Here is a 16,836-nt window from a genome sequence, read left to right on the forward strand (position 1 = left end):
CCATACATTTGCAGAGATGATGAGTCACAGGTGTGGATCATTTAGAAGTTGTAATTAGGTCAGGCTCGCTGTTGGTCCACTGAGAACACAGTGTGATAAAAGAGACTGAAGCTCTATCCACACAAACACACACACACTCTGATTATTATTTCTTCTGAAATGAAGATAACATTTCTCTTGCAGTAGCAGTTTCTACTCTTCTAAGACTAGACAATGTTGGGATATATAAATATTTATATTACTAAATATAATAATACACAAGATAAGATATAAAATATCCTATGCCGGTCCATTAGAGCTTCGCATATGCCCCACCTCAATCTCTTTCTACCGGCAGCCACACAATTCCATTGTTTCAGTCCTACAGCTAGGCCCTAAGGTTGCTGTGGCTGTTTAAGATCCGATCAGCAACCAGCTACATCTAGCAACATTTAATAGTATCCCACACCTACCCACTAATGTTGCCTTTTAGGATCCGATCAGCAGCCAGCTATCCTTAACAACTACACTTAGTCATTGAGCCCAGCCCATGAGTACCCAAACCACCCACTGCACTACACTCTCCCCTTGTCAGTGTTTCACTAAATTAATGCCAAGGCACCTCCAGAAGGCTCAACAGTGAAGCCTGGCATCCCAGACCCACCCCACTCCAAGCCAGCTTTACAGCCCTACCTTACCCTTTACCATCAAAACTGTAAATCCACACTGGCCTCCCTGGTGACTAAGGCCGTACCTAGTCCCACTGGCACCATTAATACATGCTCAGTGTTACCAGTTCCATGTGAACTTTATGTGCTACATCACCAACAACTACAACAGCACCTTTATAGTGCATTTTTCCAACTAGTCTGTGTTCTCCTTATCCACAAGCGACTAGACCTTTCAGCTGTTTCTGATAACTCCTTCACAGCTGCCTTTAGTTTCCAGCCCCTGATGCTGAACTGCACAAGCAGGGATGTGGCAGACTTGTGGCTGCAAATCCCCTAACACCTATCTCCCAGTGAAGACACTGGCATTGTTTTGCCTGTGATACTGCTGTTGCACAGCATACCTCCTCTTCCTGATCACAAATAAATCTAATTATCATTGGCCTTCTCTCTCGTGATATAGACTTACTTAAAGCTTTCTACGAATCACCTGACTCAGGCCTTGGTCTGCCGCATTGCACTAAGCCAATCACATCCCTTAGCTCTAATGAGCTCCTGGCTACCTGAAATGCCACTCATGGGTTCCACTTCCTTCCTGCTTTTGTGACTGGTGCTGCTGCTTTAACCACTGCAGCCGTTGTTTCTGATAACAGTCTTCTCATGACGCACATGTACATTTCTCAGCTAAACTTGTGAGGGGTAGTTCCAGTACCCCTCTCCCATACCATGCCACACTATTTAAACCCTGCGGCACCCCCTAGCCACTTCCTTATGGTCTTGTTCATATCTTTTTCCATCCTCTCTACTTCTGTGATCGAAACATCATAAACTGCAGACACCACAATTATAAATATACTTACATTTTTACCCAAAGTAGACAATCGGCTTCTTTATTAATTCATCTCTCTCTCTCTCTCTCTCTCTCTCTCTCTCTCTCTCATATATATATACGTAAAATAAAATGTTTACAATCACCAGCAGCTTACAGGTGTCTGATCCACTCATACCAGAGCAACACACACACACCTATACACCACCACCATGTCAGTGTCAGTGCTGAGAATGATCCATGACCCAAATCATGCTAGCTCTATGGTGCTACTGTAGGGATCCTGACCACTGAGGATAATAGTGAAAGGGGGTTAGCAAAGTATGCAGAGCAACACACAAACTACAGTTCACATAGACTTGACAATGAGCGTAGAAGCGATGTGTAATTAAGAAGTTTGATGTGTATAATCATTGCCATTTTGCATGTGTTGATCGTGTGTTTAACAAGGCTGATGGCCAATTAGATTGTCTGGTGAGTAATAAAGGGTTTATTTACATATTTACTTAACTAGGTTAGAAATTAGGAAATAATTATAATATCAGTTCACACAAACACTTCCCTTCATTTTTCATTCTCTTAGCACTTATTACTTTAGGACACTGCTAGTGTAAATAATGACCCTCCAGAAGCTGCAAAAATAAACACAGAAATATAGGTAGAAAAGGCTCCTGGTGTTGTTGTTTACTCCATGTTTCTGTCTGACCAGCTACGCTTTCGCCATCAAAGCTGTTTTCTTTAAGAGGTCAGTGTTTTTCCAGCTACACTTTAAATAAAGAGTCCGCTCACCTGTGCTGCTGTTCTCTGGTGTTTTGAAGGCTACTTTATCCCTATTTACCCTGGTCAGCAGCAGGTCTTGCTGTATATAAACAGAAAAACAAATAAGAACTGGGGCACAGAAGTCAGAATCATATTTCTCTCTGCTTGTGTGAGTGCGCAGGGCAATTTGGATTAAAGATGAGGTCCAGGGTATTTCTGTCCATGGAGTTGATCGTTTTAGGCTAATAGCTCTTTTGTTATTCACTGTCCCACATTTCATATGAGCATAATTATGGGGCCAAATAAAGTTGAAATTCAAGTCATACAAAAGTTTGCTGAAATACTTGGAAGCTGTCGAAAACATAGACATCAATTACCATGGAAGAAAAATGATTAACATGAGGATTTTAGCAAATTAAAAAAGAAAAAAAGTAATATGGGACACCAATAAATGAATATAATTTAAATCAAATAAAACAGAAAAAGGAACTTTTTTTCTCCAAATTTTTCACACTGTCTGTCAGAAACATACGCTGAGACAGGAGTTTATTATATACAAAACAAACACTAAGCAACGCAACAATAACCCTCAAACCAAACAGCATGGCAATGAATCACACACGAGAACACAGAAACAACCTCTAAGAGGACACAGATAGGAAACACCTGTGAACACTCAAGGCTCACAGGTGTAGGGTGTGTCTAGAAGACAAAGACGAGAGTGGGAAAACAGAACTGAAAACGTGATATGCACATATTCCCTGAACATGACAAACAGATGACATACAGCATAAAAGCTGCCTGTCAATACATTCCCTGACATATCTAGCAACACTTTATTACTGCTGTACATTCTATAAAGCCACTTTTCAATTGTAAAAACTGCTATATAAATAAAGTTTGATTTATTGATTGATTGACTACCAACAAAACCATCCAGATATCACTCTTCTGGATCTGATAGTGATATTAACTTAAAAAAAAATGCATGTATGTAGACATTCAATTTTAGGTACAGTACAGTATTATTATAAAATCATGTAACTTTAATAAGCATGATGCTTGCATATAGTACATACAAAAACATAAACATAGAAATATTTTTTCCAAATATCATCACTGTCCCAAGAAAACATGCCTCTCGCTTTTTGTCCATTTTTAATTTACTTCACATTGTGTGAAAATGTAATGATGAACGACCAATCAAGAGAAATGCTCCCAAACTATATATATAACGACTTCCATTGAGAAGTAACAAGGTTTTCTCCTTCTTCTACTGATTTTGTAGATACATATTATTCTTTGGAACATCACACTTGATTTAACATAGTGCATTTTTTATTAACCTCAGTAAATCAAGGTATTGGATGACAGTTTCAAATAATACTGGACTGCCACAAGGAGAGATTTGTAAAGGGTTAAACCAACACAAACAGAATATCACTTCTTAATTTAATGTTATTTGTTGTTATTCTAATATTAGGGATTTTTGTTTGTTTCTGAGCAAATACATTTTTACTGCTTAGATAAATTAACCTGAAGTGCCTAAAGGTTTGTACCATGCACTATAATGTCCATGCAGTCTATATAATTACACTCAAAATCCCATATCATATTTTATTTGGAATTTGGGCCATCCAAATAATGCCAGTTATTGAATCTCTACTTGATTTCTCTGTGTAAAATGCATGACATCTATATGTTGATTGTGCAAACCGGATTCCAAAAAAGTTGGGGCACTAAACAAATTGTGTATAAAAACTGAATGCAATGATGTGGAGATGGCAAATGTCAATATTTTATTTGTAATAGAACATAGATGACAGATCAAACGTTTAATCTGAGTAAATGTAACATTTTAAAGGAAAAATATGTTGATTCAAAATTTCACAGTGTCAACAAATCCCAAAAAAGTTGCAATAAGTGGCTGGAAAAAGGAAATTGAGCATATAACGAACAGCTGGAAGACCAATTAACACTAATTAGGTCAATTGACAATATGATTATGTATAAAAAGAGTGTCTCAGAGTGTCAGTGTCTCTCCGAAGCCAAGATGGTAAGAGGATCACCAATTCCACCATTGTTGCGCAGAAAGATAGTGCAGCAATATCAGAATGGTGTTACCCAGCGTAAAATAGCAAAGACTTTTAAGTTATCATCATCAACCGTGCATAACATCATCAAAAGATTCAGAGAATCTGGGATAATTGCTGTGCGTAAGGGTCAAGGCCATAAAACTCTACTGGATGCTCGTGATCTCCGGGCCCTTAAACGTCACTGCACCTCAAACAGGAATGCCACTGTCAAGGAAATAACAGAATGGGCTCAGGAATACTTCCAGAAAGCATTGTCAGTGAACACAATCCACCGTGCCATCCGCCGTTGCCAGCTGAAACTCTACAGTGCAAAGAGGAAGCCATTTCTAAGCAAGCTCCACAAGCTCAGACGTTTGCACTGGGCCAGGGGTCTTTTAAAATGGAGTTTGGCAAAATGGAAGACTGTTCTGTGGTCAGATGAGTCACGATTTGAAGTTCTTTATGGAACACTGGGACGCCATGTCATCCGGACCAGAGAGGACAAGGATAACCCAAGTTGTTATCAACGCTCCGTTCAGAAGCCTGCATCACTGATGGTATGGAGGTGTATGAGTGCTTGTGGCATGGGCAGCTTGCATGTCTGGAAAGGCACCATTAATGCAGAGAACTGTGTTCAGGTTCTAGAACAACTCATGCTCCCATCTAGACATCATCTCTTTCAGGGAAGACCCTGCATTTTTCAACAAGATAATGCCAGACCACATTCTGCAGCAATCACAACATCATGGCTCCGTAGGAGAAGGATCCGGGTACTGAAATGGCAGCCTGCAGTCCAGATCTTTCACCTATAGAGAACATTTGGTGCATCATAAAGAGGAAGGGTCGACAAAGAAGGCCCAAGACGATTGAACAGTTAGAGGCCTGTATTAGACATGAATGGGAGAGCATTCCAATTTCTAAACTTGAGAAACTGCTCTCCTCTGTCCCCAGACGTCTGTTGAGTGTTGTAAGAAGAACGGGGGATGCCACACAGTGGTAAAAAATGGTCTTGTCTCTACTTTTTTTGGGATTTGTTGATGCCATGAAATTTTGAAACAACATATTTTTCCCTTAAAATGATACATTCTCTCAGTTTAAACTTTTGATCTGTGATTTGTGTTCTATTCTGAATAAAATATTAGATGTTGGCACCTCCACATCATTGCTTTCAGTTTTTATTCACAATTTATTTAGTGTCCCAACTTTTTTGGAATCCGTTTTGTAACTCTGTACCAGTTGATTGGCAGTTAATGTGTTTTCCATTTATCAAACTAAAGTATTAAAATGATCACTGACATCATCAGTTGGAAAAGTGACAATTTATGGTTTGCAAAAAACTTTGTAGATAGAAATCATCCTGAGGAGAAAAAAAAAATACTAATTACACTATGCTCAAAAAATGAACAACTAAGAGCCCGCAGAGATCTGGAAGAAACACAATGAACAGATGGAATGAAGAAAAAAAATGCCATTGTGGTAAGAATGTGTGAGTGTGGAAAAAGACAAAAGAAAAAAAAAAAATAGACAATCCAAAGCATACATATTGAGTTGGAACAAAAATCGGGCTGATATTGCCATATTATCAAGAATGTTATTCACTGACATTTACTCTCAGTTAACTGATGTTGATACAACACAAGAAATATCTAGAAGGAAGCTGTGCAAGGGATACTTGGCATTGAGTATGGTGACCTTAAATTCATGTGTAGCTCTCAACAAAATCCCATTGCATTTTATGGCACCCTAGTGCACTTTAAGTATTCACTCACCCATTTAAATCATTGAAATTAGGTGTTCCAATCACTTCCAGAATCACATGTTTATAAAAACTAGCACCTAGGCATGCAGACTGCTTCTACAAACATTTGTGAAAGAATGGGTCACTCTCTGGAGTTCAGTGAATTCCAGCATGGTACCGTAATAGGATGACACCTGTGCAACAAGCTCAGTCAAGAAAATTCCTTGCTACTAAATATTCTGTTATAGATTTATAACAAATATTGGTATTATAACAAAGTGGAAGCAATTGGAAATGACCAAAATTCAGCCATGAAGTGCTAAGCCACGTAAAATGACAGAGCGTTGTCAGTGGATGCTAAGATGCATAATGCACAGAGGTCACCAACTTTCTGCAGTCAATCACTACAGACCTCCAAATGTCATGTGGCCTTTAGATTAACTCCAGAACATATATAGCATAGAGAGCTTCATGGAATTGGCCAAGCAGCTGCATCCGAGACTTACATCACGAAGTGAAATGCCAAGTGTCGGCTGCAATAGTGAAAAATCCACCGCCACTGGACCCTAGAGCAGTGGAGACATGTCCTCTGGAGTGACAAATCATGCTTCTCCATCTGGCAATCTGATGGATTCTGGGTTTGGCAGTTGGCAGAAGAACCGTACTTGTCTGGCTGCATTGTGCCAAGTATAAAGATTGGTGAAGGGGAAATGATGATGTATGGTTGGATTTTAGGAGTTGGGTTCGGCCCCTATAGTTCCAGTGAAAGGAACTCTTAATGCTTTAGCATACCAAGAGATTCCTGCTCCCAACTTTGTGGGAAAAGTTTACGGATGGCCCCTTTCTGTTCAAACATGACTGTGCACCAGTGCACAAAGCAAGGTCCATAAAGATATTTGGCATGCTTTGCTGAGAGTACTGGTTAGTTGTAGCATATCAACTTGTTTTAAACTTTATTCATACAAGTACTTTTATACTGACAGGCCTGAATACAGGTGGAGTGGAGGTGGGGAGTGGTATTGTAAATCTCTAGTCACTGTAAGGAGGACCTGTGTTATATGCTGCCAAAGTACACCAAACCAGACCCTGTCTTAAGGCTAGTGGGGTGGGGCTTCAGCACATATCAAGAAACTCATTCCTTATTGATTATTGTCATTTGTGGACATGAAAGCAAACAAGCATTATTATAATCATACACAAGATGTAAAATATCCTATGCCAATCCATTAGAGCTTCACATATGGCCCACCCCACGCTCTTCCTACCTGCAGCCACAAAAAATCCTGTTATCACCAGTTGTTCCTACACCTAGCCACTAAGGTCACTGTGGCCATTTATGATCCAATCAGCAACCAACTACATCTAGCAACATTTTGGTTAAAGGATCACACTCTTAAAAGTATAGGTGCTACAAAAGTTATTTTTTGTTTTATAAAGAATTAATTCTGCTAATAACTTTTAACCAACTTGTTTTTGGTACCAGTCTAGAATAAAACTAAACTTATAAAGGCTTATAAATGGTTTACAGTCTGTTTATTAATGGATATTAATTACAGTGTAAATGCATTTAAAGTCATGAATAATAATTTATAACACATATAAAGCGCAACAGTGACCTGCTGTTTGCCAAATAGTGGACTCTCATCCATCTACACTGTTAAATCTGAGGTCTGTGTATGCTTACCTTGCTTTGTTTTCTCCAACAGTCGACATTGAAATGGTCAGATCCAGCACATATTAATATTAATATTAAGCTTAACCATTTACTCACCAAGTTTAATAAATTAGCCACTAATAGAATGTGTTTTTAGACAGTGATGATAATGTGCTGCACCTCATTTCATATTCTAGTCCCAGCTTATTCTTATTCTCACTTATTCTCTGACACTTTCACTATTAGACAAACAAGGGGTCACTGTTTCCCTTTCTATCTTGGTGTTAATTATTATTATTAATTACATTTGAAATATTTACAACTTAATTAATAACCCTGTAATAAACAGCTTTTTAAACCATTTATAAGTTATAAGGTTATTTTATGTCACCACTCAAAACACCATTTGACCCTTTATTTTTAAGAGTCAAACTAGATAAAGGCAAATTTAATGTACATGTGAACCTCATATAATAATAACATTTGAATAATTTGGCAAAATTACAGTAAAAGTTATCAACACTTAAGGATTAGTTCATATATTTTTATGCTATTTAAAAACTGAACAATAACCATTAAACCAAACCATAATCTATTTATAACATTATACTAAGCATAGCCTTAAAGGAACATGGAAGTTCTGAGGAAATGGAGACATTATAAAAGGCCTGAAGAAAAAAAAGGAAAGGCAGGAAAAAAAAACTAAACTAATTTACACTCCGTGTGAGTGGAGAAAGAAGGCAGAGGAAAGAGGGAAAGAAAACATGTGTGTGTGTGTGTGTGTGTGTGTGTGTGTGTGTGTGTGTGTGTGTGTGTGAGTGAGTGTGTGTAGGAACGGAAGGGGAGATGTTTATTCCATTTTCTGGCGGTCAGATGTACTTGAGACACTTCATCTGAGGTGCCATTAACACGTATCTAAAAACAGCATCTTCAACCACAGACTCACACACACTCACACAGAAGAAAATAATCTCACACTCACAAAAACATGCTAAGTAACACCCAGTACATACTGACACACACACACACAACCTTTGTTTATGCACTTCGCTCACACGTAGGCATGGCAATGTTAAACAATTAACAAATACACCACATGGCAAAAACCCATAAACACCTCCTACATATGAACCACACAGATATCTCATCAACCCTGCCAGATGTGTGTGCAACAAGATCTAAAGGTGCACTTTAAAGAATATTCATATTCTGTGATCTGCCATAACATTAAAACTACCTGTCTATTGAATAGTCTCTACTCATGCTACCAAAACAGAACTGATATGTTGCCTTAATTCCACAAGATCTCTGATTGTGCCCTAGAGCCACATTATGGCAGAGGCTTTGGTGAGACAGTACAAGGCCGTACGAGTGAGAGAAGCCATGCAAGCATTAATATTTAAAGAATATTCATATTCTGTGGTCTGCCATAACATTAAAATTACCTGTCTATTGAATAGTCTCTACCAATGCTACCAAAACAGAACTGACCTGTTGCATTCATTCCACAAGATCTCTGATTGTGCCCTAGCGCCACATTACAGTAAAGGCTTCGGCGAGACAGTACGAGGTCGCACGAGTGAGAGAAGCCATGCAAGAATGAGTATTTAACTGACTATACTCAGTGGAGTGAGCTGAAACAGACATGATGACATAAGACCAACACAATCTTCCTGGTGGTCTAGTAAGTAATAATTTTTTTTAATTATTTTTTTTTTTATGCTGCTGTGTTAGTGACTGGCTTTGTTGACAAAAAAATATTATATTCAGTTTTTGAGAGTTATTGATAAGTGAGTTTTAGCCAGATTATCTAAACATTTAGTAATATATTCTGGTAACCAGTGACTTTCTGTCATTTCTGTGTGGTTGTAATATCTGAAGGTTGTTGATAACAAAGTGTTGTAATCTGGCTTTTGGGAGTTACTGATCAAAGAGCTGGGCTTAGCGCCTGCTTATTTTAGACAAATTAGCAAACATTTTAGCCGCACATTTGGATGTTGATTTTGATGATAAGTGCTTTTATGTCAGTTCCTGTATGGTTGTAATGGCTGAAGTTACATTTTGCATCAGTGAAACCCAAGCTTTCTTGATGACAGTAATATAATCAGGGTTTTGAGTGAACAAGTGTCAGTGGCAACGTCTTCTTTCAGTATTTTACAGTATGTAAAGCTGTGTCATGCTATGTTCATTCATTTTGTTAGATTACTCTGCGTGTGTGTGTGTGTGTGTGTGTGTGTGTGAGAGAGAGAGAGAGAGAGCGAGAGAGAGAGAGAAAGAGAGGGAGGGAGGGAGGTGGGGGGTGTAAATATAAGTTACACTCAGCAACAGGTATCCTAGGAGACAAAAAAAGCAAATTCTTACATAGTATTCCTTTAAGTCAGAATTATTTTTCCAGCACAATCCACAGAAGACTCTATTCTGCGGTGTGGCAGAGTGTATTGTCCTGCTGAAAGAGGTCACTGCTATTAGGAAATACCATAGCCATAAATGATATTTGGTCAGTAACAATTTTAAGGATAAAGGTAAAGGTCAAAGTAACATTCACATGAATGTCAGGACCCAGTGTTTCCAAGCATAACACTGCCCAGAGCATCAGATTTCCTTCTTCCCATAGTGCATCTTGGTGACATTTCTTCACCGGCCGTGCATGTGATATAAAGGAAAACATGATCCATTAGACCATACCTTCTTGCATTGCTCCATAGTCTACTTCTGATGCTGTGGTTATAACACATGGGTGCTTTGAGAAGACTGGTTCTACGAAGTCCTATTTTCATCAAGGTGCAATGCACCATGTGCTCTGACACCTGTAAGATTAGATCTTACCGCTAGCTTTCACTTGCCATGCAAATCAATATAACTACTGTTCCAATGACCTCGTAACCAGTTCAGTCACTATTCTTCCTTGGACTAATTTTTGTAGGTAACAATCATTGCATAGGCATTTTGGAGACGCTATCATCCAATAATTTGATGGCTATAGCCACTTGATGGCACTTGATGCCTGATTGGTGTATATTTAACTGAAAGTTACACATATGCCTCCAAAACAAAATTTAATATCAAATTTATATGTAGAATTTTCACAGATATGTTTTTAGGAAGGGAAACCTGTGGTATAATTTTTTTTAAGCCTACATACCGCCTATACATATATTTAAACCATTGTGGTTAGGGACTTTTTGTTGAGGGCGGTTAAAATCTGGTAACACAAATACACCTTGCAGATGTAATGGGATGCATCAAGAGTGATGTACCTTTGGGTCACTGAGTGAGTCAGGTCTTTCAACAACAGACCCCCTCACCCAGTTGGCCCAGCCAAGGTTGACCAAACCCCAGATTGCATCCCAGCAGCAGCTACAGATCAGTTCTCTTGATCCAGATTCATCTGGTGGCCTTCTGGTGGCCTTCTTCACAGCTTCAGTAGTGGATTTAATGGATTACCTCTTCGCAAATAAGGAAAGCAATTACTTGGAATAAGAAATTACTTTTTTTATTTGGAAGGTATCTACATAGATTGTATGTAAAAAAAGATGAGACTTGACTTGTGTAATTACTACTCATTTTCAAAGGCCTACTTTAGGCCTAGTTTGCATTTCCATTGCAACAAAATATCACAGTAAAAAAGAGGGCAAGGATCTTTGAATATTGTGATGCCATATCATGGTATATGACCTACCATGTTCAAATACTGATTTCAAAAGAAGACTATGTGATATATTTACCTTAAAATTACAGCTTCTAAATCATTATGATGTTTCACTTTTCTGTCTCTGTTGTTGCTATGTTGGGCTCAGCACTACAGAAACTGCACTATGTGAATTTGGAGAAGGGTAGGAAACTACCTCTACTCCCTCCCACCTTCCACTTGATTTCAGTACATTGCTGTGAAAATGAACTGTAATCTGCAACTGTAGCCCACAGTTGTAGCCCACAAGCAAAAATATCATAGTATTGCTTTAAAACATTATCAGTATAAGCAGAGCCTCGGTTTTCCATTTGAAGCACAGCTCAGAAATGTATTGGTCAACGTGAAAGTATGGGAGTGAGGAGTCAGGAAACCGGTTCTATGCTCCTGCTTTTGAAGCCATGAACAAGGCCCTTAACCCCTGGCTGGAGTGCTCCACAGTGGCTGACCTTTGCTCAGAACCAAGTAAACGTTCATTGCCAGATAACTGTGTGTCCAGATTGTGCAGTTTTTGAAGTTTCCCTGCTCAATAATCCTGCAGAGCATTTTTACGTTTACTAAATTCTTACGAGATTTAAACACTTACAAACACCTGAAACTTCTTCAAAAAAAGTTGTTTTTTTTTTCTGGAAATATTACTGGGAACACATTCTATCTGTAGAACTGCAAAACAAAGTACTTTTATTCACAAAGTTACATTTTTTTTTTACATACACTTTAAGACAATATTGCATTAGTGGCTCTGCATACTTTGTTTGTCTGGTCAGGACCCCCACAGGACCATCACATAACTCTTTGGACTCTGGCAAATGATTCATTCTCAGTGCTGCAGTGACACTGACCCTGTGGTGAAGGCGTTTCAGTGTGTGGTGTACTGGTCCGAGTGGATCAGACACAGCAGAGTTGTTGGAGTTTTTTTAGACTCCATTGTCACTGCAGTGGTATGTGCAGTGCTAAATTAAGAATTAATCTTAAGTTAGTCATGATTAAATCGTAGCTATATCTGCTTCATGTGCAGCGCTCATACTGTGTCAATGGTTTCACTTGCTTTTAACATTGGAGGCATGAGCCCAAGCTGATTTTATATAGCTCATGTTAGATATCCAGCCAGCACTCCCCATCAAATTTTAAGGGTTATTAGACGAGAACCGAGAAGGGGGGGAAAGATCTGGCTGAATTCAAGGTTAAATCATTTGACTTTGGTCTTATGAAGCAGTAGGGGGCCAGCACCTCAGCTCTATGCTATTCATCAATGGAATGGGACCACCATAGGGTCACCACTGATCAGATGTTTTAAAAGAATTTCTCATTCTTAGTTCCAATAACAAGGGAGTGTCAGGCACAGTGGTACTGGGACTCAAAAACAGTGTGTACTCTTACAATCTACTTCATTAGACACTCCTACCAAGACAGGAAGGTCAAAACCATTTGTTCTTTGGCTGTGTACTCTAGGCAATTTGGATTAAAGATGAAGGCTGGGCATTTTAGGTCATGGAGTTTAATGTTTTTGGCTAATAGTGTTTTTGTCCTCTTGTTACACCTTGTAAGTCTACAATAAGAGGCTATAACTCATCTTTTCTCATGCACATTTCTGTGTGAGTCATCCCCTTGTCCTTGATCAGTTGTCAGTTCTTAGCTCCTGAATTATTCTCAAATTAGCAGTAGCAGTGGGGTGTTTACCTTTTAAGGACTGATTTTGTTTGAACTGAAATAACTCTCCAAGCATTTGAGAGAAATCAACAAACTTCAACAAAGTCCACCTTAAAAGGGAAACCTGAAATATGTAATAACCAAGTATATTAAATAGCTAGCACAGTCCAAGTTCAAGACACTGAAGAGAATTGTCTGCCCCACGGCCTCCAGAGAAGAAAAGCTCACGCAGGTTGTCGGGTTAAGATCACAGATCAAGTTTACATGTTGACAATGTCAAGCAATGACCAATCCTACACTATCATCTATGTATGTGCTTGTATGTTTTATGTCTGCACATTATAAACAAGCTCATGTGGATTTTATATATATCTGTTAGTGTTAGCGAGATGCACAGCTGGCTACGTTAATCTAATCTAAGTACATTATCCCATAAACAAAAGCCCACTGCTTTGAAAATAAACATACTTGAGCTGGAGTTACCACGTTCCATAACCAGATAACTTTAACACTTTAACAAATAATGGGTAAAAAAAAATAATGTTATTTTGCAGTAGCTGCCTTCTGTTGAAATATGTAATAATATGTATGACATATGCTATAATCAGCCTATTTACTCAGAAAACTGTATGTTATTTCCCTAAAATATTTACCCATGCGAGCAAAGTTTTACCACATTTGTTGATTCAGTCACAAAATGTAATAAATTCTTCTAAAACCTGTAGATACGATAAATCAGTAGCTGGCAGCTATTGATGTGCATGAGTAATGTTACACAATTTGGAGGTCTGGAATCTTTCAGTATATAGAGTATAGATTTCGGTCATATATTTATGTTATGCTGGATGCTTCCGAGATTAAACTGCATAGCCCATCTGCTCCTTTGTTATTCTTTGATAGTAGCTCATGTTAGTATGTTGTAGCATGATGTGTTAGCCAGCTCTAGTTGGAGTCACTTTACCTGTCTCAAATACTTGCTGCCTTGATGCAAATACTCACATGTTGAAATGACATAAAATTCTCATCCCAGCTAGTGGGTGCTGTCTCAATCATTTCAATACATCACTGATATTTACTCGCAGCATGCTGGGTTTGTATGATCTTCATACTTGGTAACATGGGGTGTGCAAACAGTACTGGGGATTGGGCAAAACACAAAGTTCCCGTCCATCACAGACGTTCTCAGAAATGAACAGTAAAATTGTGGTCAATTTCTGCTGCATGCTTCGGTCAAATTACATCAATAAAAACACCACAGCACCATTTTCAATCTGTCTAAACCGCCTTGTTCAGAATGACCACACTGAGTGCCTGTTCCTTAAAATGATAATGAGCCACAGCTCACTCCAGTGTGAGAAAAACACATTGAGCAGTTGAAGCTTTTCATTTGGTTTTCACTTCCTCTGTTCTCCTTTTCAACTTTCATAAATTTTCATGTTTCATATTCTTCCTAATTAACAGCTTTGTCTTACCAATGTAGCAGTCTGATCCAGTCCAGTTGGGTTCACAGACACAGGTTCCACTTTCAGGCATGTAGGTCCCATGTCCAGAGCACTGGTCCTGGCATGCAGGTAATGGACTCTCACAGCTGGTCCCTCCCCAGCCCGGAGAGCACAGACACTCCCCTTTAACACATACACCATGGCCTGCACACTGGGGGTCCAGACAGTCCACTGCAAGGGAAAGGACAGACCACTGCTGTCATTGTGGAACAGTATGTAGCCTAGCTGGTCAAAAGAGCTTATTTGATTTGCTGCATGAAAACAGGTTTACATATTTTCTCCAGGGAATATACATAATACAATTTAATACACATTTTAAACACACTTTAGTGCATTTATTGATTGACTCTCCTACAACAGAAGAGTTATTTTATAAACCAAATATCTATCAAGCAATCAACCAACATTTATTTTCACTTGTAAAATAAATTGAGAGTAACCCTTATATTCAATGTAGCCAAGTAGAGACTGGTAAGAAAATATAATATTATTTAACCAGCTGAAATCAACAAAAGGTAAATAATCAAACTAAAAGTATTAAATAAGAAAACAATCCAGGTAATAGAAGAAGAAGGAGTTAATGATAAATCAAGTATTTAATTATTAAGACAAATGTAAATAAATGTAAACGATAATATAAACAAAATTAATTATATTAATTATATTATAGTATAATACTGATATAAGTTAATAAACAAAAATGAGAAAAAATAAAGCAGAATGTAAATGATAAATGATAAAAATGATACAATAGAAAAAATATAAACAATTAAGAATATAAGCAAACTTCTAAAAAGTTAAAATTAATATTTAAAAAAAAATTTAGTTAGCTTTGTTGGTCCTAGAAATCTTTGGCTGGAGATTGTTTCACAAATAAAAATAAACCAATGTGTTTCCCATCATGTGGGCAGTGAGGGCAAGTCAAGTTTTTGTGTGTTATAATAATGTTATAAGGATTGGCAGTTATGAACCTCAGTGCAAAGTGTTAGCCTGTGTCTTGTGGTTTGAAAGAACTGCCAACCACACCACCATATGCCATGTCTGACAGAAAGGTATATATATAATGTGAGGGGGAAAATACCATGCCGTCTATAAACGGACATGCTTTTCTAAATCCTAATTGTGTTGCACCACCGTGCCTCCCCTTATTATTATTATTATTATTATTATTATTATTATTATTATTATTATTATTATTTCCATCAGCATGCATAACCTATTACCATCTGTATGGGAATGTGTGTTCAAGTGGTGCTGACATGGAGGTCCATTAATTCAAATCTCAAAAATTCAAAAAGTAATTTCATGGCAATGTTATTTACAACAGAAAGTAGCAAACTATTTAACACAAACTGACTCAACACTACTACTCTCTTTACACTTACTAAATACAGAAAGTTAGGATAACTGTCCCCTGGCCTACGTTTGGGGATAATCTATACTATATTTTTAAAGGAGTATATGGTTCCAAGCTACCTCAAGGAACCTGACTCCAGACACCTAGCCTTTTCGAGGTCATTTTGAGCTCATTTTATTGGCCTCTCCTACCTGTAGCCACAGCCACTGAGATGAACCACTGAAGGTCAAGGTTAAGGACACAGAAAGACATAGGCTTCTGACAGTAAAATCACTGATTAAACTAATAATGACATAACTATTATAGCAATCAGGTTCTAATTAATGGCAATCAGCTTCAGGAATGTATATTTAAATACAGCTAGTATGATGTTATAAATAATATTTATCGCTGCAGGCAATATCTCCCCTTGGACACTGAGAAGAGTGTCTCTACAGGCTGGAGGCACCTCCAAGTGAAAGGTACAACCTAGCACTAAACCTATCCCTAATCCTAAACCTAAATCTAACTATAACCTTCCACTTGCTGGTCTCCAGCCTGCTGTCCCTCACACATGCTGGTCTCTGGCCTACAGAAATACATAGTTTCCCCAACTCCTATCCTAGTTCACCCCAACTCATAAAGGCATCAGAGGCCCGGCACCAAGACAGGTAAGTGAACACTTCAAAACACTTCAAATATCCTGGATATAACCCTAGTGCCTGATGCAGTCCTCCAGGTGGACGGTCGTTCCTGGTTGAGAGTACGCTGTGCGCGTTTGCCTGCCGCTTCCAACCAGTGTGTGTGGATAGAGCATTGAATGGAGTGGCGTTCTGAGCAGTGTTGATTGTAAAGCGTCCTTGGGTGTCTAGGCATTATATAAGTGTAACAATAAATAAATAAATAAAACATACAAACATCTTTCAAGAATGTGAGTCTGCAGAAGCTCTGGTGTATC

General features: G+C 38.3%; 1 protein-coding gene across 1 annotated transcript in view; it reads right to left on the minus strand.

The window, feature by feature from the left end:
* Window positions 1–16,836, minus strand: part of LOC136674158 (teneurin-1-like) — a 362,280-nt gene that overhangs the window by 108,853 nt on the left and 236,591 nt on the right. Inside the window, exon 11 of the mRNA XM_066650044.1 lies at window positions 14,513–14,713. Within this exon, the coding sequence (XP_066506141.1) occupies window positions 14,513–14,713 (201 nt within the window). The remainder of the gene's footprint in view (window positions 1–14,512; window positions 14,714–16,836) is intronic.

Source organism: Hoplias malabaricus, chromosome 17 (genome assembly GCF_029633855.1).
Source record: "Hoplias malabaricus isolate fHopMal1 chromosome 17, fHopMal1.hap1, whole genome shotgun sequence".
NCBI classification, from domain to species: Eukaryota; Metazoa; Chordata; class Actinopteri; order Characiformes; family Erythrinidae; genus Hoplias; species Hoplias malabaricus.